The following is a 25899-nucleotide window of genomic DNA, read 5'->3' as shown; positions in this document are numbered from 1 at the left end:
AGACTGGAGGCCATCTTCGCCAGGACCAGGGTGGACGGCGCGCTGCCATCAGGACCCCACCCCACACCATCACCGCGCCTTGTGCAGGGAGTAGAGTACAGGGGATCGGGGTCACCCATGAAGACTGGAGGCCATCTTCGCCAGGACCAGGGTGGACGGCGCGCTGCCATCAGGACCCCACCCCACACCATCACCGTGCCTTGTGCAGGGACTAGAGTACAGGGGATCGGGGTCACCCAGGAAGACTGGAGGCCATCTTCACCAGGACCAGGGTGGACGGCGCGCTGCCATCAGGACCCCACCCCACACTATCACCGTGCCTTGTGCAGGGACTAGAGTACAGGGGATCAGGGTCACCCATGAAGACTGTCGGCCATCTTCGCCAGGACCAGGGTGGACCGGCGCGCTGCCATCAGGACCCCACCCCACACCATGCCTTGTGCAGGGACTAGAGTACAGGGGATCGGGGTCACCCATGAAGACTGGAGGCCATCTTCACCAGGACCAGGGTGGACGGCGCGCTGCCATCAGGACCCCACCCCACACCATTACCATGCCTTGTGCAGGGAGTAGAGTACAGGGGATCGGGGTCACCCATGAAGACTGGAGGCCATCTTCGCCAGGACCAGGGTGTACGGCGCGCTGCCATCAGGACCACCCCACACCATCACCGCGCCTTGTGCAGGGACTAGAGTACAGGGGATCGGGGTCACCCATGAAGACTGTCGGCCATCTTCGCCAGGACCAGGGTGGACGGCACGCTGCCATCAGGACCCCACCCCACACCATCACCGCGCCTTGTGCAGGGACTAGAGTACAGGGGATCGGGGTCACCCATGAAGACTGGAGGCCATCTTCACCAGGACCAGGGTGGACGGCGCGCTGCCATCAGGACCACCCTACACCATCACTGTGCCTTGTGCAGGGACTAGAGTACAGGGGATCGGGGTCACCCATGAAGACTGGAGGCTATCTTCGCCAGGACCAGGGTGGACGGCGCGCTGCCATCAGGACCACCCCACACCATCACCGTGCCTTGTGCAGGTACTAGAGTACAGGGGATCGGGGTCACCCATGAAGACTGTCGGCCATCTTCGCCAGGACCAGGGTGGACGGCGCGCTGCCATCAGGACCCCACCCCACACCATCACCGCGCCTTGTGCAGGGACTAGAGTACAGGGGATCGGGGTCACCCATGAAGACTGTCGGCCATCTTCGCCAGGACCAGGGTGGACGGCGCGCTGCCATCAGGACCCCACCCCACACCATCACCGTGCCTTGTACAGGGACTAGAGTACAGGGGATCGGGGTCACCCATGAAGACTGGAGGCCATCTTCACCAGGACCAGGGTGGACGGCGCGCTGCCATCAGGACCCCACCCCATCACCGCGCCTTGTGCAGGGACTAGAGTACAGGGGATCGGGGTCACCCATGAACACTGGAGGCCATCTTCGCCAGGACCAGGGTGGACGGCGCGCTGCCATCAGGACCACCCCACACCATCACCGCGCCTTGTGCAGGGACTAGAGTACAGGGGATCGGGGTCACCCATGAACACTGGAGGCCATCTTCGCCAGGACCAGGGTGGACGGCGCGCTGCCATCAGGACCACCCTACACCATCACCGTGCCTTGTGCAGGGACTAGAGTACAGGGGATCGGGGTCACCCATGAAGACTGGAGGCCATCATCGCCAGGACCAGGATGGACGGCACGCTGCCATCAGGACCACCCTACACCATCACGCCTTGTGCAGGGACTAGAGTACAGGGGATCGGGGTCACCCAGGAAGACTGGAGGCCATCTTCACCAGGACCAGGGTGGACGGTGCGCTGCCATCAGGACCCCACACCATTACCGTGCCTTGTGCAGGGACTAGAGTACAGGGGATCGGGGTCACCCATGAAGACTGGAGGCCATCTTCGCCAGGACCAGGGTGGACGGCACGCTGCCATCAGGACCCCACCCCACACCGCGCCTTGTGCAGGGACTAGAGTACAGGGGATCGGGGTCACCCATGAAGACTGGAGGCCATCTTCGCCAGGACCAGGGTGGACGGCACGCTGCCATCAGGACCCCACCCCACACCGCGCCTTGTGCAGGGACTAGAGTACAGGGGATCGGGGTCACCCATGAACACTGGAGGCCATCTTCGCCAGGACCAGGGTGGATGGCGCGCTGCCATCAGGACCCCACACCATCACCGCGCCTTGTGCAGGGACTAGAGTACAGGGGATCAGGGTCACCCATGAAGACTGGAGGCCATCTTCACCAGGACCAGGATGGACGGCGCGCTGCCATCAGGGCCACCCCACACCATTACCGTGCCTTGTGCAGGGACTAGAGTACAGGGGATCGGGGTCACCCATGAAGACTGGAGGCCATCTTCGCCAGGACCAGGGTGGACGGCACGCTGCCATCAGGACCACCCTACACCATCACCACGCCTTGTGCAGGGACTAGAGTACAGGGGATCGGGGTCACCCAGGAAGACTGGAGGCCATCTTCACCAGGACCAGGGTGGACGGCGCACTGCCATCAGGACCCCACACCATCACCGCGCCTTGTTCAGGGACTAGAGTACAGGGGATCAGGGTCACCCATGAAGACTGGAGGCCATCTTCGCCAGGACCAGGGTGGACGGCGCACTGCCATCAGGACCACCCCACACCATCACCGTGCCTTGTGCAGGGACTAGAGTACAGGGGATCGGGGTCACCCATGAAGACTGGAGGCCATCTTCACCAGGACCAGGGTGGACGGCGCGCTGCCATCAGGACCCCACCCCACACCATCACCGTGCCTTGTGCAGGGACTAGAGTACAGGGGATCGGGGTCACCCATGAACACTGGAGGCCATCTTCGCCAGGACCAGGGTGGACGGCGCGCTGCCATCAGGACCACCCCACACCATCACTGTGCCTTGTGCAGGGACTAGAGTACAGGGGATCGGGGTCACCCATGAACACTGGAGGCCATCTTCACCAGGACCAGGGTGGACGGCGCACTGCCATCAGGACCCACCCTACACCATCACCGTGCCTTGTGCAGAGACTAGAGTACAGGGGATCGGGGTCACCCATGAACACTGGAGGCCATCTTCGCCAGGACCAGGGTGGACGGCGCGCTGCCATCAGGACCACCCCACACCATCACTGTGCCTTGTGCAGGGACTAAAGTACAGGGGATCGGGGTCACCCATGAACACTGGAGGCCATCTTCACCAGGACCAGGGTGGACGGCGCGCTGCCATCAGGACCCCACCCCACCACCGCGCCTTGTGCAGGGACTAGAGTACAGGGGATCGGGGTCACCCATGAAGACTGGAGGCCATCTTCGCCAGGACCAGGGTGGACGGCGCACTGCCATCAGGACCCACCCTACACCATCACCGTGCCTTGTGCAGAGACTAGAGTACAGGGGATCGAGGTCACCCATGAAGACTGGAGGCCATCTTCACCAGGACCAGGGTGGACGGCGCGCTGCCATCAGGACCCCACCCCACACCATCACCGTGCTTTGTGCAGGGACTAGAGTACAGGGGATCGGGGTCACCCATGAACACTGGAGGCCATCTTCGCCAGGACCAGGGTGGACGGCGCGCTGCCATCAGGACCACCCCACACCATCACTGTGCCTTGTGCAGGGACTAGAGTACAGGGGATCGGGGTCACCCATGAACACTGGAGGCCATCTTCGCCAGGACCAGGGTGGACGGCGCGCTGCCATCAGGACCACCCCACACCATCACTGTGCCTTGTGCAGGGACTAGAGTACAGGGGATCGGGGTCACCCATGAACACTGGAGGCCATCTGCTGCTGCTAACTCTCCGGCTGCGAACCTCCCGCGTCGCTGCGGCCTCCATCCAGAACAGAGCTGCTGCGAAGCATTGTGGGAGATGGAGTGCGGGTTCTCCACTTCCCAGTGCATTGTGGGAGCTCAGCGGTTTGCCCAATAGATTCATGCAGCTTTGGGTGTAATTGGAGTGCAAAAAACTAGAAAGAATTATGCATGAAGTTCTGGCTGTGAACGGAACACAAGACGAGGAGTGTAAGAAGTGACTGCAACAGCAGAAATCTAAACGCAGCTCTGGGTGTGATGCAGTCAAATAGCAAAATGGTGATTCCAGCTCTGGCTGTGATTGTGAGACCCAGCAGAGGAGGACATGTTGTGACTAGAGCAGGAGACATCTTGTAAGAGCAGAATTCTGAACGCAGTGCATGTGACAAGATTAAATTGTAGTATTGTGTCTGCAGCTCTGGCTGTGAATGGGATGTGACTTAACGAATGCAGCTCTGGATGAGCACAGAAGAGGAACGTATGCTGCGACGTCTGAATGCTGCTCTACGTGTAAATGGAGAGTGAGAGAGGAGTGACTCAAGTGCTGCTTCGGGTGTGACTGGAGTATCAGACATATAACAGAAGAATTGTAAACTTTGTGACACGTTTGATCAGTGGAACCGTGACTGCAGCTCTGGCTGCGAAACATTAGAAATACTAGTGCTGCAGATTTGGGTGTGATTGGAGTATAGGCATGATATAACACTATGTTAAAAGATGAGGTTCCTGTTCATCCATAAATAAATAAAACAGCCTGAACCCCTGGGGGGCGCTCTCACGCCTGGAAATACAGGGGGCTGTGCCACTCATTCTTTGCAGCCCGGCCTTCAACCAATGACCGAACAAAAAAAAAAAAAAATTACAAAATCCAAAACTCTCCGTCCGTGTGAAGTGCAAAAAGAACACCGTTCATAATGCAAATAAAGGCGAAACGCAGAAACCGAGACTGAATCCTGGGCAAAACGCACGACTCCCCCACCATCGGGACCAGCTACGGGCATGTACAGCCTCGGGCGGGATCAGGAGCACTGGCCACTGATCTCCAGCTCCACATCCATGGGATGATCACTGGGGACCAGCAGTGGTTTCCAAGGGGAGAACTACAACCAAATATGGAGGATGGAGTGGCATCGAAACGGGGATCATTATTGCACTGGAAGGTTCTAGAAGCCGTCGGAATGGTTGATGCAGTGGGTCCGTCACAGTTCGGTGCAGGTAACGGGGGTGAGGCCATGGATCAGTAGAGTGGGGCCTAGCCCCTCTGTCAGAGTGTTCAGTTCCTCCAAGTATCGGTCATGTATGGTGGGGTCAGCAGGAGGCCGGGGGAGATAGAGGAACCGCACAGCGGACTCCACGCCTCCTTCCTCCAGCACCGCCTGGTTGGCCGCCTTCAGATACTCCACAGAGATGGGCTCCCGCGTAAGGCCTGTGTGCGCTCCACCCTGGCCCCGCAACACTGCCACCCTATCCCAGTCCACCATCCGGATAGCCGCCCGGATGCGCAACTTGACAAGCAGCTCGCGGAACTTGATTTCTGCTGCTAACAAGCCATTTCCACCAGCACTGCTGCCACCTGATGACTCCACACAGAGAAAGACCCGCAGCTGGTACCGACGCCACGAGGCTGCCATGTTCAGAATGCATGCCATCTGTAGCAAAAATAAACTGCAAACATCCACGTAAGCAGAAGCCTGAGGCCGGAGGAGGTCCAGGGGCCACACGTCAATGTACAAGGCGGCATTAGAGCCGCAGGTCTCCGGCCTCACCAGTGAGGGGAAACCCCGCGCCAACACAATGTTCTTATGCATCTTCAGGGCATCGCAGATCATGGCTACATACTCCATAGGTGGCAAGTGGTGAGGAGTCTCTGGACCCCGAACAGGGGGAAAGTGGGCCTGCAAAGACGTGGCATCTACACCAAAGGGGTCGTCATGTGGAGAGAGACCAGGAGTGAAGGCCGAGTCCTGTAGAAAAAAGTCTTCTGGGGTCGTGTCATCGTAGAACCCAAGCACCAGGGTGTTGGGCTTCATCCCACCTGCAAGGAGGGAAAACAAAAGGGTGAGGGGAATACAATACGGAGGTGATCGAGCATGTGAGGTCAGTGCAGGAAACGAGTGGGCGATGTAACGTGCACTGTACATACCAAGCCCTGTGATACGTAGAAGCTGTTGGGTCCCGTGTCGTACTGATGAACTCAGGGTCAAATCCACAAAAGCTTTAACATTTAATTTATCCACCAGACTCATCCAGAAGCTGTAATGTGCCTGAACAGGGTCAGAAGGGAGCATATCTGAAGACGGAAGAAGAGGAGAACGTCGCATCAGAGCAGCTAACTTATCAGGCTGCCCATCATGTCCTAACACCTGTACTGTCAAAGCACCCGTCCTACCAAACCGCCCAACGTGTCAGAGCGCCCATCCTTACAAACCACTCAACATGTCAGAACACCCATCCGGTCAGACTGCCCAACGTGTCAGTGCGTCCATCCTACCAGATTGTCCATATCAGAGCACCAATCCTATCAGGTTGCCCAACGTGTCAGAGCAGCCATCCTATACGACTGCCAAACTTCTCAGAATACCCAACGCATCATGACATCTATTCATGAATCAAAGCATTCATCCAATAAGAACAACCAACAAATCAGGCAAAGTATCAGTGCACCAATCCTGTAACACTGCCCAACTTACCGCCCAAGAACACTGTATATCCTGACAGATGACCCAACATATCAGAGCACCTGTCCTATGGAACCACCTAAATTATCACTTGTGCCTCAGGACCCGCTAACACAAAATGGACCATCTCACCTAGATCTCCAGTTTCTACGTGACCCATAATGTACAATCCCCCTTTCTTCAGATCGTTGATGAACTTTATGAGTTGGCATGAACTCCGTGGGTTGGACACCATGAGCAGAATCTGTGGCCTCCAGAATTTTACATGCTCTTTACGTACATCCAAAAGAAGTAGATATTTCCTGACCTGAGGAGAGAAGCAAGGAGACCAACTGTCTTAGAATTAAAAGAAAAACAAAGAAATCTGCTGCTTCTATTTCCATTTTATCATTCATAATAGTGTGACCATAAAGTGTTCTTTAACCAAAATAATATCCCTCTTCAAGGTGGACCTCACGAGTCTCATCGCTATCATTGTTCATGATGGACTTCCTCGTGTCTCATCACTATACTTCATCATGGTGGACATCGTCATGGATCATCTAACTCATCACTATTATTCTTCATGGTGTGTAGTGAAATATGTATAGGTTCACATGTGTAACTTGCAGTGGTTTAGCATCTGCCCTGAAGGCTGCAGGTCTCACCAAGGTGTTAATATGTATTATCCTGAGAAAGCAGCCTTCTGTCTCCAATCTCGCCAGGGGACCTAGCTAAGGACCATGCCAGGAAGGAGAGGAAGCGCTTCACATCTTCGGCTCTTTTGAAGAGAGCTGTCAATTACAGCCTGACACTATCTATCTGTGAGAAACTTGCACACAGGGAATCCCAGAAGAAAATAATATATTCATTGGAGGCGCGGCCATGGTCCAATCAGAGACAAGCAATTATAATATCAACATGAGGGGCTGGTATAGAAATCTGACCTCCAGAGTAACTCTATAAATTAGGCTTGTATAAATACAAAATTGTTCACAGATTGAGGGGCAGCCTAGCTGATGTGATCCAGTCCATATTCACCCCCTCAGGGAGCAGAAGCAGACAAGTTAGCTATTTCTGTAAGTTTTCTCCTGTTTATTTTATACTGTTTTGCATATTTGTATGTCTTTTTATTACCATATTTTTATATTCTTTTTATTTGTAAGCACTGTACCTTTTATATTAAAGCATAAAACTTTAATAAGTTGAACCTTGTATGTTCTAAAGAATCCATAGCCTTAAACTGTTTGATCCTTATGAGTGGTAGACAGTAGTAGTAATATTTCCAGGAATCACGCGTGTGTTCAGCGAGTGGTGGCAGCGTGTATGAGCGGGTGTGTGGCCTGGGTCGGTGTGTGATGTATGCTCCCATTACAGCATAGAACAGAGGTTGAATGCTGGACTGAGAGGGGAGATAAGATTAACCCTTGAAGGCACGACCCCAAGTCACGTGCTGGGAGCGGGTACGTGACAAATTAGTTACACCACGGAGGGATCCGTGACATGGTGGATTTCCACGTGTCATCAATAGTATTCTTCACGGTGAACCTTCTCAATGCTCAACTTCCTCACCACTATCATTCTTCATGGTGGACCTAATATCATTTATCATCTACCTCATCACCATTATTCTTCATCGAGGACCTCCTGGTGTTTCATCTACATCACCACTATCATTCTTCATGGTGGACCTCATGTCTAATCTGCCTCATCACTACCATTCTTCATGGAGGACCTCCTAATGTCTCATCTGCCTCATTACTATCATTTTTCATGGTGGACTTACACATGTCTCATCTACCTCATCACTATCATTCTTCATGGTAGATCTGCTCATATCTAATCTGCCTCATCACCATCATTCTGCATGGTGGATCTTTCCATGTCTCATATGCCTCCACTTTCATACTATGGCCAGGTCTCACCTGATGGAAGATAAGTGCTTGGCTGATGTATCCCCAACTGCTGCTGCTACTCCTGAAGTGAATAAATCCCAGCAGGAGGAGAAGGAGGACAATGCTGCCAGAGGCATAGGCAGGGTTAATGAGAAACATCATTACCAGGCAGCTCACTATGCCAAGCAGGCACGTGTGCCAGGAGAAGAATCGGAATGTGGGTCTAAGGAGAATAAGGAAAAAATCAGCACAATATGAAGCTTGAAAAAAGAAAAGGAAACCTAAAAAAGAAATTGCAAGTCAGAAAACTTACCTAAAATTTGGAGCAGACGCCCATTCAAGTGCCAAACAGGCAAGGTCTATTGCTGCATATGCCATGAGGTAGAAAACAGTCACTATTCCAGCAATGGTGTTCAACTTTCCGGCCAGCAAGACCAGCTAAGAAGGATAGAGATGAGGCAGATTGTGCAGCTGATTTTCTGTGGAGACATTACTTAGCAACCAACAGCACAAAAAGGATCCAGGAAACATCTCACCTGCACCAATGCCCAGGTGTACACCACCGCACCCAAAGGATTGCCTCCCTTTGTCACAAGCTTTGCAGGAGCTAGAAGGATTCCTGAAAAAGCCACAAAGTTAGATGGACTGGAAACCACAGAGCTCTGAAAATAACAGAGTATCAACAAATAGAAGTCTCACCAAACAGGTCATCCTTGGCGAGAGCGTGCAAGATGCGAGATGCCCCAATAAGTGTGCTCATGGATGCTGACAGAGAGGTGGCGTAAACTCCAATCAAGACAAACGGAGGCCAGAAATTGATTGGACGGAAGAAGCCATAGTCTTCTCTAAGTAACGTCCTGAGATAGGGGAAAATGATCACAAATAATGTCAAGAGTGGACCTCAAGAATCATGTCCACTGGTGGTGCCGCCAGGTCTCAATCCAATCTCACTACTTATACTTTACTAGAAGTACAGGACTGATGTATTCAACTCTTAAAATAATCAGATCTACTGAAGTACAAGTGTAAAAATGATGGGAGCTCGGCTGATCTACTGGGAACCCTTTATCAGGATGGGCACTAGATCTTCTCATCAGTACAACCATGCATTCTCTCATTTCTACATGGGCGCGTCCTAGAGCAAGCTTAGAAAAGAATCTGATTTCACAATACTCTGCCGAGAAAGGTTTATGCTACGTGTGTCTGCGTGTAGACTCTTAGTGATTGTGATGTAAATGGTAGCACATCATGTGTTTTGCAGGTATGTCATGATGATGTAGTACAATTATATCAAGAGCTACTGATGTCCTTAAAGGGAACCTGTCAGTTGTTTCATCCTTCCCTTACCATGGTCATCATGAATCAGATCCTGGCACCACAAATGCAGTCAGGTCTTACTCTATAACGTTCCGGCATCTCAAGGAAAACATTGAAGAACCAACCCAGCTTCAACCACAACTGCAGTCAGGTCTTACTCTACAACGCTCTGGCATCTCAAGGAAAACATTGAAGAACCAACCCAGCTTCAACCACAACTGCAGTCAGGTCTTACTCTACAACGCTCTGGCATCTCAAGGAAAACATTGAAGAACCAACCCAGCTTCAACCACAACTGCAGTCAGGTCTTACTCTACAACGCTCCGGCATCTCAAGGAAAACATTGAAGAACTAACCAGCTTCTCCCACAACTGCAGTCAGGTCTTGTGCTACAACGCTCCGGCATCTCAAGGAAAACATTGAAGAACCAACCCAGCTTCAACCACAACTGCTGGCAGGTCTTACTCTATAATGCTCCGGCATCTCAAGGAAAACAATGAAGAACCAACCAGCTTCAACTGATCAGTCTCTCCAATTTATGTACTTCAGGAAAGACCCATCAATTACCCAAAACAGAACGCGGAGAAGTTGGCGGCGAGCTCGCCGGACCGGTCATGTCTATTACTATAGTCCTTGGAAAGGAGCAAAAATTTAAGGGAGGACACAACTGTGATCAGCAGCAATCACAGACCTATCACAAGTCAAAGCTGTAAGGAGGAAGAGGATCAGGTAGACGAAGAGCGTGATGATCACCGCTATGATGGTCCCGATAGGAATGGCACGGCTTGGCTGTTTCAGTTCGCCTGAAAAAATAAAAACACGTCTCATGAGAACATGGTGGACCTGGCTGCTTTTTCCCCCAGGATTCCTACAATTGTATCTCTATGACACTAATCCCCAACTCTGATTGGTCACAAATTCTGGTTCCTCTTGACTGCCACTTGATCAAAAATAAATCAATATTCCTTCTTTACCCAAACACTAGTGAAATTCACCATATTGAGTCTCAGAACAGACCAATGAATTGTGCAGATGTTTGAGGCTGTGTGCACGCGGTACGTTTTTGGTGCATTTTTACAGCGTTTTTTAGAGCACGGAATTGGGTCAAAATCTGCAGTGAAACCCCAGGTATAAAAATGTTCAATGTTAAAGGTCAGCAGTTGCCGGCTGATGAGAGACTACTACCCCAAACAGGTTACGTCTGCAGTCTGTCAGCCGGTGCTCAAACTTTAGAACAAACCCCACACATTTAAAATAATTAAATACGTATTAAAAAAACACATTATGCTCACCTAACGCCAAATCCACGATGCTCATGTCTCCTGTAAACAATCAAAAATAATAAACCACCAAATACTCTCCTGTCCGCTGTAGTCCACGTAGTCTCATGGCGTTCTCACGTGTACCACTGTGACATCGGACCGACTGTACACTGTCAGTAGCATCATCGCTCCAGCAGTGTGTATCGCCGAGCTGCCATGAGAGGTCACACGAGTTCATCAGCTGATGAGCTTCTGCGATCTCACATATGGCACCACCGCTGCGTGAGAAAGTTCTCCAGTGACATCACCGTGGGACACACTGGGTTACGTGGACTTCGGTGGATAGGAGAGATATGATTGTTTATTATTTCTCATTGTTTACAGGGGACAAGGACATCAGGGATTAGGCGTTTGGCGAGTATGGTAAATTTAGATTTAATAAAAGAGTCTGGATCATATTTATTCAAATAAAGGATTTTATTCTGGGTGTGGGATTAGTAATGGGGCGGCTTATGGACGCCTCGCCATTACTAACTTGGACTTCATGTCAGCTGCCAATTCAAGACTGACATGAATCCCAATACTATCACCCCACCTGCCAACGCACCAAGGCCAGTGGGAAGAGCAAGACTAAGCACCAGACTTGGTGCATTTTATAGATGCGCCATTTCTGGGGGAGCTGAGAGCTGATCATTTTAGTCTGGGAGGTGGCCAATATCCATGGCCCCTTCCTAGGCTATTAATATCAGTCCGCAGCTGTCTGCCTAGCCTTTGACATTTTTTTTCTGGGGTCCCTCTGAAAACTAGCCAGTAAAGGATAAGCAAACAGCTGTGAGTGGATAATAGCCATGAAGGTTCCCAAGCCATTAACTCCTTCCCAAAATATTAACATCAGCTCTCACCAGTCGGCTTTCCTTCTGCTGGTTATGAAAATTACGCGGGAGCCCATGCTAATTTTTTTTTCATTTTTTTTGTAACAATTAGCGGTTGCTGTTTGATTCCAGCCTATGTTGGTTCATTCTGTCAATGCTCCTACATAGGCTGGTGACAGTGCGTGTGTGTTCATTTAACTTATTACATTTCTTCATTACTATGCCTAGTGCTTGGTGTCAATGACAGCTGCTTACACCAAGCCCTAATCCCATTACCCTAATGCCACTGCATCAGAATGTAAAAGGTTTTGAACTAGGAAATATCACAAAACGTTTTATTTCTTTTCTAAACATCTAAATTATTTAACTAAAAAAAAAAATTCATCAAGCGTTTTTGCTGACAAAAGATGCAGAAATCTTGCAAAAATTTCTGCATGCAAATACTCAACGTGCGCACGTACCCCTAAAGTTACTTATAAAAGAGGAAATTTGTGACATGAAAGAAACAAAAGCATTACAGAGACCAGACAAAAAAACGGCTGCAGATGTAGTAACCTTCAAGACTATGAACGTCAAAAGCCTACTCCATCTGGGGTCATTAATGGATCAGCAAAGGTGGAGCTTCATGGTAGATCCCACCCATAAATGGCCATCGAGCATGCAGACTAAACCCCTGCCCATGGTTTAGATCCTATCACCTGATAAGTCACAGCCCTAAACCTATAATCTCAGACAATGGTGACCAGAATGTGGAGGTCTGCAGAGAAGATCTACACTCTCAGTCTTACCAGACATATTACATCCCGCCATGATACCGGTGCATCCATTAAACATGACAGCAAAGACGGTGGCGAAATTCATGAGGTTTCCAGTGGTGTAATCCAGGGAGTAGTCCGCTAATAGAAAACAGAAGAGATGGACGTGAAGAAGTGACAAAAGGGCACCAGACATTGCAGCTGCCCACCCAAACCTTGTGTTACACCTCAAGGACAGAGGTCAGAAGACCTACATCCTATACTCCATAAATTGAGGGGTTTTTTTCCAGTCACCTAAGAATCTATGTCTATAGATCCATACCTAAAGCTTTCCCGATTACAAATGCCGCCCGTTATTAGGGCCACTGACACAGGACATCATAGAAAATCAACTTCCGTTTGACTTCTATAACTTCCAGATTGTGTGAAGCATCTGGAAACTTCTATATAGTCGTCATACTGTTGGTGTGATACCCTGTTTTGCATGTCTGAGGGGTTTGTGAAGACTTCTAGTGAATGCTGTAGATGTCGGAGGGAGGCTGAAACAACCATATACACTACACACAAATAGTTAGGGATATTTGGCTTTCAGAGCAATTTATAGAAAGTGTAAAAAGTTCATGCTCCAGTTATATTTTATCGTGAAAGTTGGGCATTTAGTAGAAGTAGCGATGGTGATTTCCTCATATCAAGCCAGTTACTGAAACAAAACCCAACAACAGTGGTGGGTACACCCCAACAAAAATGTCAATGTCTCAATAACTTGGCCTTCAACATCAATTACAGCTTACAGTTCACAAGTGGAGTTATTGTCGCTGAGGCATGGTGTCCCACTCTTCATGAAGGGTGGCCCTCAGGTCATTGACGTTCTGGGGTACAGAGTTACGAGCCTCTACACGGTGACTCCGCTGATCCCAGAGGTTTTCTATAGGATTCAGGTCTGGAGAAAGTGCAGGCAGCTCCATGTGAGGTTCCCCAGTCTCCAGCAGCCATTCCCTAATGATGTGACCTCGATGAGTGGAGCTTGATCGTCCACAATGATGAAATTAGACCTGTGTTTGTGCAGAGGCACAATGACTGGATTAGTGAGGTTAGTCAGTACTATGGGCTTATCACACAGTGTAGGGCTGTTCTGTACTGACAACACTTATCTGCCCACACTAACACCACAGGCTCGTAAGGTGACCACAGTGGCTGATGCATAGCACTCTCTGTGATGTCGCCAACATCGTTGGTGCCATCATTTCTGCTCAGTGTGAATAGACTTTCATCAGTGACCAGCACGGAGGCCCACTGGTCCTTCGTCCAGCGTAAATTCTCCCAGGCCCATGGTGGTGTGGTCAGGTACCTTGCAGATCATCTACCACGCAGACCATGTTGATGTAAACGTTTTCGCATGGTCTGAGGTGACACTTGGATGCCTCTCACCTCCCTTACATGCCCCTGGAGTTGTGGGTCCTTTATCATCCGGTTCCGAAGGGCACTGTTCACAATGAAGCGTCATCAGTGTGGCATGTGGCAGAGGACGTCCACTTTTCTGCGACTCTTCTAGTTTCTCTGTTGGCACCTGATGACTGTGACTCTCTAGCTCAGAGGCCTCTTCCGTCTGAGAACATCTTGCATGAAGCCTCGCAATAGTGAGGTCCTGTTGATCAACGGTTCGGTGTCGTCTTGGTCTCATGATGTCACAATGTGAACAGCCCGATGAGGAGGACTGATTAATATCAATTCTAATTGATCCCCCAAATATATTGGCTGATTCATGGATCAAACACCTGTTGTGAATTTTGCCATTAAGCTTCTTGTTAGACAACAGCACTTGAATTATTGCAATTTGTTTTGAATCATAACGTTTTTACTTTTAAAAATCGGTTCTATTTGCAGAAGTGTGGCACTGCCATGGGTGCGGCATGTGCCCCAACCTACGCAAATCTCTTTCTCGACTTTTGGGAGAGTGAGATCATCCATGGCGATGGGGCATGTGCCGCTGACCATGTGCTTCGCTATATAGACGATCTGTTTATCATTTGGCAGGGATCTGAGGTCGAGTTGGATAATATGTCCAATCTCAATCAATATGATATTAAGTTGACTCACAAATGGCATAAGAACTGTATTGATTTTTTGGATATTGCACTGCCAGTTGACGGGTGGGGGTCTGTCCAGACTGACATTCATCACAAGGAAACGTCTGAACTCGGTACGGCATTCCTCTTCGGCACACATGTATTCTACCATCAAGGCCTGTTTTTGAGAATGGAGCGCACTTGCTCAACTGAGGATAAAAATTCGAACTACGGGCCAAAGATCTTACAGACCGATTCCTCCGACACAGATACCACAGGGTTAAACATACCCCACATGATAAACTTCTTACTCCATTTAACAACAAGAAAAAGGAGGATCATAAAACAAGATTTATTACCACCTTCAATTGAGAATGGCACAATTCTCTATATCTTAAGTAAGCACTGGCCAGTGCTAAAAACTGATCCCATACTTACTAAGGAAAATTCCGAGAACTCCCCACCCCCCCTTATGACAGCAAGAAGGGAAAAAAAAAATCTTAAAGACCATCTGGTGAGAAGACACTATGCGGCTTCCTCAAAAAATCCCTTTGGAGCCAAAAAACAGAGATGGGGACGTTTCCTCTGTGGTAACTGCTTGGCCTGTAATCACAACAACATTACACGAGCTAGGTCATTTTCTTCGGCTGACGGTTCTCGTGAGTTAACTATTACGAATTACATTTCGTGTAGTACATCTTTTGTTATCCACCATGCTCAAAAATATATGTAGGCCTAACCTCTGGGGAGTTACGTGTCAGGACAAGAGGACACGCGAGGTAAATCATTGAGGCGGGAGAGGTGGACAATCCTTCACTGCTCCAGATAGTACCAAACATTGGATCACAACTCCGATCCCCGGGGCTTCCATGTTAGAGGTATCGATAGGGTTTATGGTGGCATCAGAGGAGGGAATCTCTAACAAATTCTGACGCCACTCGAAGCCAGGTCCATTGTGGATCTGAGCACCATTCCATCCATTGCTCCGTTCTTGTAATCTCTGCCTTTTCATTGATGTGCGTGTCTTTCTATGCGTTTATTAATATTTTCTTTTCCTATCATACTCATCCCCTTTTTTCGACTCTCCGTGCCAGTTCTTGGGAGGTGGGATCCTTTTAGTTAGATGCAGCCAACTAGGCGCCGTACCGGAGAGTTCAGGCATCTCTAGTGTGATGGGACCAACCATATGCCACCATTTTGGATGAAGAAACGGAGATTGACTTCTTGACATGCAGAAGACTTTTCCTTACCCTAAGGACTCCACAATTATGGGACATTCAACACTGAGAGACCTGTATGTGCAATTCTTCAAGATTGGACTACATATCACCTTTTATGATTATTTTTATGTGAATAATTGTCATCCCTGTTTTCTTTCTTTTTCCATATATTCTAATTATTTTTTCTCCCCACTATTTTATTGCTTAGGATCATCCTGAAATTTCTCCCAAAAGCCAAATATCCCTAACTTTTAGTGAGAAGCATTTACAGTGGATAGAAAAAGTCCACAAACCTAAAAAAAAAACAAAAAAAAAAAAAACAGGTTTTTGTCAGCGATTCTGATCAGAAAAAGTGTTGCTGCTCTAGGAGGATTTTTCTGACATTTTCTGATCTTTAAATAGCTGACAACACAGCAAAGGATCTCATTGTGGAAAGTAGTCAGTCAGGAGAAGGGACAAAGAAAAAAAAAAAATATATATTCTCAAGGTCTAGGCATTACATCTACCACATATAGTGTGCAGACATTATCGAGAAGGGGCTGAAATCTGGCAGAACTGGGTCATTACCTGAACATCCCTCAAAAATTCATGAAAAGTCAAGAAGAACATTGGTCTAGGAGGAGGAAGCTCTCACCTTGTAAGTTGTTATGTAAGGTGGTACTATTGATTCCGGTGTACTCTCCGATCAGAGTCACATTCCCTCCATGGCGAATAGTAATTTGGCGTGGTCCCACTGCTAAAAAACTGATCAAAATGGACAAAAGAACCAAAGTGACCAGAATGAAGATGAAGAAAGCCGCTTGGGAATAGATGGATGCTCCAACCAGACAGACTGACAGACAGACCAGGAGCACCACGCTAGCGTACAGGAAACTGTATCCATAGCCTTGTGGCAGGGATCGTAGAGGGTTGGTGGGATCAGATGAGTCTGGAGGGACATGAGACATGATTGGTTATGGAACTACAGACAAAAAGAACATGAGGGTGAGCAATGGAGTTGAAGTCGGAATCAAAGAAAGAACTGACCTTTCCCAAAGATATCCAGAACGCCCTCCACCAGACCGAGAACATAGACGCCACATGCACACACGTTGGCCAAGTAGAACATGAGTCCGATGCTGCCACCGAACTCTGGGCCAAGTGTCCTCGAGATCATAACTAGGAGAAGTCAAGGAAAAATCATGTGGCGACTTACCATCCCCTTCTTCTCACTGGTCATGACGGGTCTAATGGTCACATAAGCTCAAAATCCTACCTGAAGCCCAACAATTAATGGTTGACTACACACTGGTAATCTTAGAGCTCAATGTCAGGCTGCAGATGCATGTTAGGACAGATGTTCCTTCAAGATATGAAACGCGTTGTATGAATTATGTGACTGCTCTGGGACATTTGCGTAAAAAAAAAATACAAACAACTTGCATGGACAGTAACAAAAACATGAACTGTGGTATGCGAATATGAGGATACAATAGGCTCCACCACCTTGAACTGCGCCGTTGGTAGAAATGGCACAAACACTGAGCACTGTCAACCAGATGATGGCGTAGGCTACAAAGAGCATGAGAAGAGACTGCAGGAGACCGGCTTGGCCCACTACGAAACCTGAGGAGCAGAGAGAGAGGAGAATGAGACAGCAGGGGAGGGGGGCTGAATACAAACCAATATTCTGGTGGCAGACAACTTTAATAACGTCTATCGAGGGATCAGTGGTCTGTAAGATAGGACCATACGTCTGTCTAGGGAAGATCAGTCTGTACATCTGTCCAGGGATCATTAATCTGCACGATACGACTGTACGTCTGTCCTGGGATCAGTAGTCTGCACGATACGACTGTACGTCTGTCTATGGATGATGATGTTGTGCGATACGACTGTCCGTCCATCCGTCTGTGCAATACGTCTGTACGTCCATCAGGCTGTGCAATATGACTACGTCCATCAGGCTGTGCAATATGACTACGTCCATCAGGCTGTGCAATATGACTACGTCCACCCTGGGATCATCAGGCTGTGCAATACGACTACGTCTCTCCTGGGAAGATCAGTCTGCATGATACAACCAAGACTACCCTAGGATCATCACTCTGTGCAATACAACTGAATGTCTATCATAGGATCATCAGTCTGTATGATATTGTCCAGGGTTCATCCGTCTGCACAATACGACTCTACGTCTGTCTTGGGACCATCGATTCCGTCACATGTTTCATGCTCATTCCTTTATTGACAAAGGAAAATTTCAAAAGCAGAAAAATGGTTTGGACGTGGTAATTATCTGTTGTAATCAATGATACAAACTGGAACCATGTGATGAGAAGGACACAGGCAGCCATTGTGCGAGGCCCCAGGGACAAGAAGAAGAAGACACGAAGAGTAGACACAACATCAGTGGAGGAAGCCGATGACATTACAGAATATAAAACACCATTTATACCGTACACTGACCACATGCCACTGCCAATAACAGGCAGCGAGCACTCACCTATCCTCATGAAGACCACAATACTGAACATGGAGAGGACGGTTGGGACCACAACCCCAAAGAAGGTGGAGAGCTTGCGGGGTGCAGGGCCGGTGCCCACCGTGGTTGGCTCACCATCACAGATGGTGGAGGATGCGGGTCCCAGGGCTCCATCGGAAAGACTAAAGAGGCGGTAATGTAAGAGGGGAGAATTTTCTGTGGTCATCACTGCGGAAAGACATTGAAATATTTAGAAGAATAGCCAGAAATAAGTATATTGTCATGTGGTACACCTTATATATACTGGATCTATATATACCCCATATATACAGACACTATATACACCCCATATATACAGGCACTATATATACACCCCATATATACAAGCACTATGTATACACTCCATATATACAGGCACTAAATGTACACCCCATATATACAGGCGCTATATACACCCCATATATACAGGCACTAAATGTACACCCCATATATACAGGCACTATGTATAAACTCCATATATAGAGGCACTATATATACACCCCATATATACAGGCGCTATATACACCCCATATACAGGCACTATACACACCCCATGTATACAGGCACTATATATATACCCCATATACAGGCACTATACACACCCCATATATACTGGATCTATATATACACTCCATATAAACAGGCACTATACACACCCCATATATAAAGACACTATACACACCCCATATATACAGGCACTAAATGTACACCCCATATATACAGGCACTATATATACACCCCATATATACAGGCACTATATATACACCCCATATATACAGGCACTATATATACACCCCATATATACAGGCACTATATATACACCCCATATATACAGGCACTATATATACACCCCATATATACAGGCACTATATATACACCCCATATATACAGGCACTATATGTACACCCCATATATACAGGCACTATATATACACCCCATATATACAGGCACTATATATACACCCCATATATACAGGCACTATATGTACACCCCATATATACAGGCACTATATGTACACCCCATATATACAGGCACTATATATACACCCCATATATACAGGCACTATATATACACCCCATATATACAGGCACTATATATACACCCCATATATACAGGCGCTATATACACCCCATATACAGGCACTATACACACCCCATGTATACAGGCACTATATATACACCCCATATACAGGCACTATACACACCCCATATATACTGGATCTATATATACACTCCATATAAACAGGCACTATACACACCCCATATATACAGACACTATACACACCCCATATATACAGGCACTAAATGTACACCCCATATATACAGGCACTATATATACACCCCATATATACAGGCACTATATATACACCCCATATATACAGGCACTATATGTACACCCCATATATACAGGCACTATATACACACCCCATATATACAGACACTATACACACCCCATATATACAGGCACTATATATACACACCCCATATATACAGGCACTATATACACACCCCATATATACAGGCGCTATATACACCCCATATATACAGACACACCAAAAGTTTGGACACACCTTCTCATTTAAAGATTTTTCTGTATTTTCATGACTATGAAAATTGTACATTAACACTGAAGGCATCAAAACTATGAATTATCACATGTGGAATTATTTACTTAACAAACAAGTGTGAAACAACTGAAATTATGTCTTATATTCTAGGTTCTTCAAAGTAGCCACCTTTTGCTTTGATGACCGCTTTGCACACTCTTGGCATTCTCTTGATGAGCTTCAAGAGGTAGTCACCGGGAATGGTCTTCCAACAATCTTGAAGGAGTTCCCAGAGATGCTTAGCACTTGTTGGCCCTTTAGCCTTCACTCTGCGGTCCAGCTCACCCCAAACCATCTCGATTGGGTTCTTTAAATGAGAAGGTGTCTGTACTGTATACAGGCACTATAAGCAGTATCTACACCCCACATATACGGGCACAAAAAAAAAAAAAAACATATCCAGGCACTACATACACCCTATATACACAGATGCTACATACACCCCATATATACAGGCGCTATATACACCCCATATATACACCTCATATATAAAGGCGCTATATATACACCCCATATATACAGGCACTATATATACACCCCATATATACAGGCACTACATATACACCCCATGTATACAGGCACTATATATACACTCCATATATACAGACACTATATATACACCCCATATATACAGGCACTATATGTACACCCCATATATACAGGCACTATGTATAAACTCCATATATAGAGGCACTATATACACCTCATATATACAGGCGCTATATACACCCCATATATACAGGCACTATATACACCCCATATATACAGGCACTATATATACACCCCATGTATACAGGCACTATATATACACTCCATATATACAGGCACTATATATACACCCCATGTATACAGGCACTATATACACACCCCATATATACAGGCACTATATATACACTCCATATATACAGGCGCTATATATACATCCCATATATACAGGCACTATATATACACCTCATATATACAGGCACTATATACACCTCATATATACAGGCACTATATATACACCCCATATATACAGGCACTATATACACCCCATATATACAGGCACTATATATACACCTCATATATACAGGCACTATATACACCCCATATATACAGGCACTATATATACACCTCATATATACAGGCACTATATACACCCCATATATACAGGCGCTATATATACACCCCATGTATACAGGCACTATATACACACCCCATATATACAGGCACTATATATACACCCCATATATACAGGCGCTATATATACACCCCATATATACAGGCACTATATACACCCCATATATACAGGCACTATATATACACCCCATATATACAGGCACTATATACACTCCATATATACAGACACTATATATACACCCCATGTATACAGCCACTATATACACCCCATATATACAGGCGCTATATATACACCCATATACACAGGCACTATATACACCTCATATATACAGGCGCTATATATACACCCCATATATACAGGCGCTATATACACCCCATATATACAGGCACTATACATACCCCATATATACAGGCACTATATGCACCCCATATATACAGGCACTATATATACACCCCATATATACAGGCGCTATATACACCCCATATATACAGGCACTATATACACCCCATATATACAGGCACTATATACAGGCACTATATACCCCCCATATATACAGGCACTATATACACACCATATATACTGGCACTATATACACCTCATATATACAGGCACTATATACACACCATATATACTGGCACTATATACACCCCATATATACAGACAATATATATATACACACCCCATATATACAGGCACTATATACACCCCATATATACAGGCACTATATACACCCCATATATACAGGCACTATATACAGGCACTATATACCCCCCATATATACAGGCACTATATACACACCATATATACAGGCACTATATACACCCCATATATACAGGCACTATATACAGGCACTATATACACACCATATATACAGGCACTATATACACCCCATATATACAGGCACTATATACACACCATATATACAGGCACGATATACACCCCATATATACAGGCACTATATACCCCCCATATATACAGGCACTATATACACACACCATATATACAGGCACTATATACACCCCATATATACAGGCACTATATACACACCCCATATATACAGGCACTATATATACAGGCACTATATATACAGGCACTATATATACACCCCATATATACAGGCACTATATACAGGCACTATATATACATCCCATATATACAGGCACTATATACACCCCATATATACAGGCACTATATACAGGCACTATATACACCCCATATATACAGGCACTATATACACCCCATATATACAGGCACTATATACACCCCATATATACAGGCACTATATACACCCCATATATACAGGCACTATATACACACCCCATATATACAGGCACTATATATACAGGCACTATATATACACCCCATATATACAGGCGCTATATATACATCCCATATATACAGGCACTATATACACCCCATATATACAGGCACTATATACAGGCACTATATACACACCATATATACAGGCACTATATACACCCCATATATACAGGCACTATATACACCCCATATATACAGGCGCTATATACCCCCATATATACAGGCACTATATACACCCCATATATACAGGCGCTATATACCCCCATATATACAGGCACTATATATACACCCCATATATACAGGCGCTATATATACACCTCATATATACAGGCGCTATATATACACCTCATATATACAGGCACTATATACACACCCCATATATACAGGCACTATATATACAGGCACTATATATACACCCCATATATACAGGCGCTATATATACATCCCATATATACAGGCACTATATACACCCCATATATACAGGCACTATATACAGGCACTATATACACACCATATATACAGGCACTATATACACCCCATATATACAGGCACTATATACACCCCATATATACAGGCGCTATATACCCCCATATATACAGGCACTATATACACCCCATATATACAGGCGCTATATACCCCCATATATACAGGCACTATATATACACCCCATATATACAGGCGCTATATATACACCTCATATATACAGGCGCTATATATACACCTCATATATACAGGCACTATATACACACCCCATATATACAGGCACTATATATACAGGCACTATATATACACCCCATATATACAGGCGCTATATATACATCCCATATATACAGGCACTATATACACCCCATATATACAGGCACTATATACAGGCACTATATACACACCATATATACAGGCGCTATATACCCCCATATATACAGGCACTATATACACCCCATATATACAGGCGCTATATACCCCCATATATACAGGCACTATATATACACCCCATATATACAGGCACTATATACACCCCATATATACAGGCACTATATACCCCCCATATATACAGGCACTATATACCCCCCATATATACAGGCACTATATACACCCCATATATACAGGCACTATATATACCCCCCATATATACAGGCACTATATACACCCCAGTATACCGCTGCTGTACCTGTATCCACATCACACATGGGTCACGTGTTGGCTGCAGACGATCCTCATACACTGTAGCCGCCGCTCCCGAGCACCGAGCCTCAGCACTTCCTGATCAGCTGACCGGTCACGTGACTCCTCCTCCTCCTCCTCCGGCGCCGCCGGGGGCTGCTGTGTCCTGAGCGCCCAGTGGTGACGGCGGCTCCGAGCTCGGCCCCGGTGCTCCCGCCTCCTGCCTCCCACTGCGGCTGCGCAGAACTGACACCGGGAGGAAGGAAGACGCCGTTCACACAAGGGCAGAATGAATCACTGGACCCTGCTGGTGGGAGAGGAGGGAGCGAGCGATCCTGGGGGGCATTATATGAGGGGAGCGATCCTGGGGGGCGAGGCATTATATGAGGGGAGCGATCCTGGGGGGCGAGGCATTATATGAGGGAGCGATCCTGGGGGGCGAGGTATTATATGAGGGAGCGATCCTGGGGGGCGAGGCATTATATGAGGGAGCGATCCTGGGGGGCGAGGTATTATATGAGGGGAGCGATCCTGCGGGGCGAGGTATTATATGAGGGGAGCGATCCTGGGGGGCGAGGTATTATATGAGGGAGCGATCCTGGGGGGTGAGGCATTATATGAGGGGAGCGATCCTGGGGGGCGAGGTATTATATGAGGGAGCGATCCTGCGGGGCGAGGCATTATATGAGGGAGCGATCCTGGGGGGCGAGGTATTATATGAGGGAGCGATCCTGGGGGGCGAGGCATTATATGAGGGAGCGATCCTGCGGGGTGAGGTATTATATGAGGGAGCGATCCTGCGGGGTGAGGTATTATATGAGGGAGCGATCCTGGGGGGCGAGGTATTATATGAGGGAGCGATCCTGGGGGGCGAGGTATTATATGAGGGAGCGATCCTGGGGGGCGAGGTATTATATGAGGGAGCGATCCTGGGGGGCGAGGCATTATATGAGGGAGCGATCCTGGGGGGCGAGGTATTATATGAGGGGAGCGATCCTGCGGGGTGAGGTATTATATGAGGGAGCGATCCTGGGGGGCGAGGTATTATATGAGGGAGCGATCCTGGGGGGCGAGGTATTATATGAGGGAGCGATCCTGGGGGGCGAGGCATTATATGAGGGAGCGATCCTGGGGGGCGAGGTATTATATGAGGGGAGCGATCCTGGGGGGCGAGGCATTATATGAGGGGAGCGATCCTGCGGGGCGAGGTATTATATGAGGGGAGCGATCCTGGGGGGCGAGGTATTATATGAGGGGAGCGATCCTGGGGGGCGAGGCATTATATGAGGGAGCGATCCTGGGGGGCGAGGCATTATATGAGGGAGCGATCCTGCGGGGTGAGGTATTATATGAGGGAGCGATCCTGGGGGGCGAGGTATTATATGAGGGAGCGATCCTGCGGGACGAGGCATTATATGAGGGAGCGATCCTGGGGGGCGAGGTATTATATGAGGGAGCGATCCTGGGGGGCGAGGCATTATATGAGGGAGCGATCCTGGGGGGCGAGGTATTATATGAGGGGAGCGATCCTGGGGGGCGAGGCATTATATGAGGGGAGCGATCCTGCGGGGCGAGGTATTATATGAGGGGAGCGATCCTGGGGGGCGAGGTATTATATGAGGGGAGCGATCCTGGGGGGCGAGGCATTATATGAGGGAGCGATCCTGGGGGGCGAGGCATTATATGAGGGAGCGATCCTGGGGGGCGAGGCATTATATGAGGGGAGCGATCCTGGGGGGCGAGGCATTATATGAGGGGAGCGATCCTGGGGGGCGAGGCATTATATGAGGGGAGCGATCCTGGGGGGCGAGGCATTATATGAGGGGAGCGATCCTGGGGGGCATTATATGAGGGAGCGATCCTGGGGAGCGAGGCATTATATGAGGGGAGCGATCCTGCGGGGCGAGGCATTATATGAGGGGAGCGATCCTGGGGGGCGAGGCATTATATGAGGGAGCGATCCTGGGGGGCGAGGCATTATATGAGGGAGCGATCCTGGGGAGCGAGGCATTATATGAGGGGAGCGATCCTGCGGGGCGAGGCATTATATGAGGGGAGCGATCCTGGGGGGCGAGGCATTATATGAGGGAGCGATCCTGGGGGGCATTATATGAGGGAGCGATCCTGGGGGGCGAGGCATTATATGAGGGAGCGATCCTGGGGGGTGAGGCATTATATGAGGGGAGCGATCCTGGGGGGCGAGGCATTATATGAGGGAGCGATCCTGGGGGGCGAGGTATTATATGAGGGGAGCGATCCTGGGGGGCGAGGCATTATATGAGGGGAGCGATCCTGGGGGGCGAG

General features: G+C 47.9%; 1 protein-coding gene across 1 annotated transcript; it reads right to left on the bottom strand.

Annotated features, from left to right (window-relative positions):
• Window positions 1-3627: 3627 nt before the first annotated feature.
• On the bottom strand, window positions 3628-23756 carry SLC12A9 (solute carrier family 12 member 9). Its single transcript, XM_077261535.1, has 14 exons — window positions 23603-23756; window positions 18371-18577; window positions 17356-17490; window positions 16912-17043; window positions 16520-16813; window positions 12633-12740; window positions 10402-10513; window positions 9093-9250; window positions 8930-9012; window positions 8707-8831; window positions 8424-8616; window positions 6652-6826; window positions 5985-6131; window positions 3628-5876 (listed from the first exon to the last, which is right to left on the bottom strand). The coding sequence occupies exons 1-14, from the start codon at window positions 23619-23621 to the stop codon at window positions 5041-5043; spliced, it is 2724 nt and encodes a 907-aa protein (XP_077117650.1). The 5' UTR covers window positions 23622-23756; the 3' UTR covers window positions 3628-5040.
• Between the last annotated feature and the right edge of the window lie 2143 nt (window positions 23757-25899).

Source organism: Ranitomeya variabilis, chromosome 5 (genome assembly GCF_051348905.1).
Source record: "Ranitomeya variabilis isolate aRanVar5 chromosome 5, aRanVar5.hap1, whole genome shotgun sequence".
NCBI lineage: Eukaryota > Metazoa > Chordata > Amphibia > Anura > Dendrobatidae > Ranitomeya > Ranitomeya variabilis.
This window is presented reverse-complemented; position numbering and strand designations above follow the sequence as displayed.

Bases quoted from the DNA above. Each gene is read 5' to 3' on its own strand.
- SLC12A9 (XM_077261535.1), bottom strand. The intron at 17,044-17,355 runs GTATCCTCATAT...GACTTCTCCTAG, and splicing joins TCAAGGTGGTGGAGCCTATT to TTATGATCTCGAGGACACTT. The intron at 9,251-10,401 runs GTCTGTGATTGC...CCCCTATCTCAG, and splicing joins ACAGCTTTGACTTGTGATAG to GACGTTACTTAGAGAAGACT.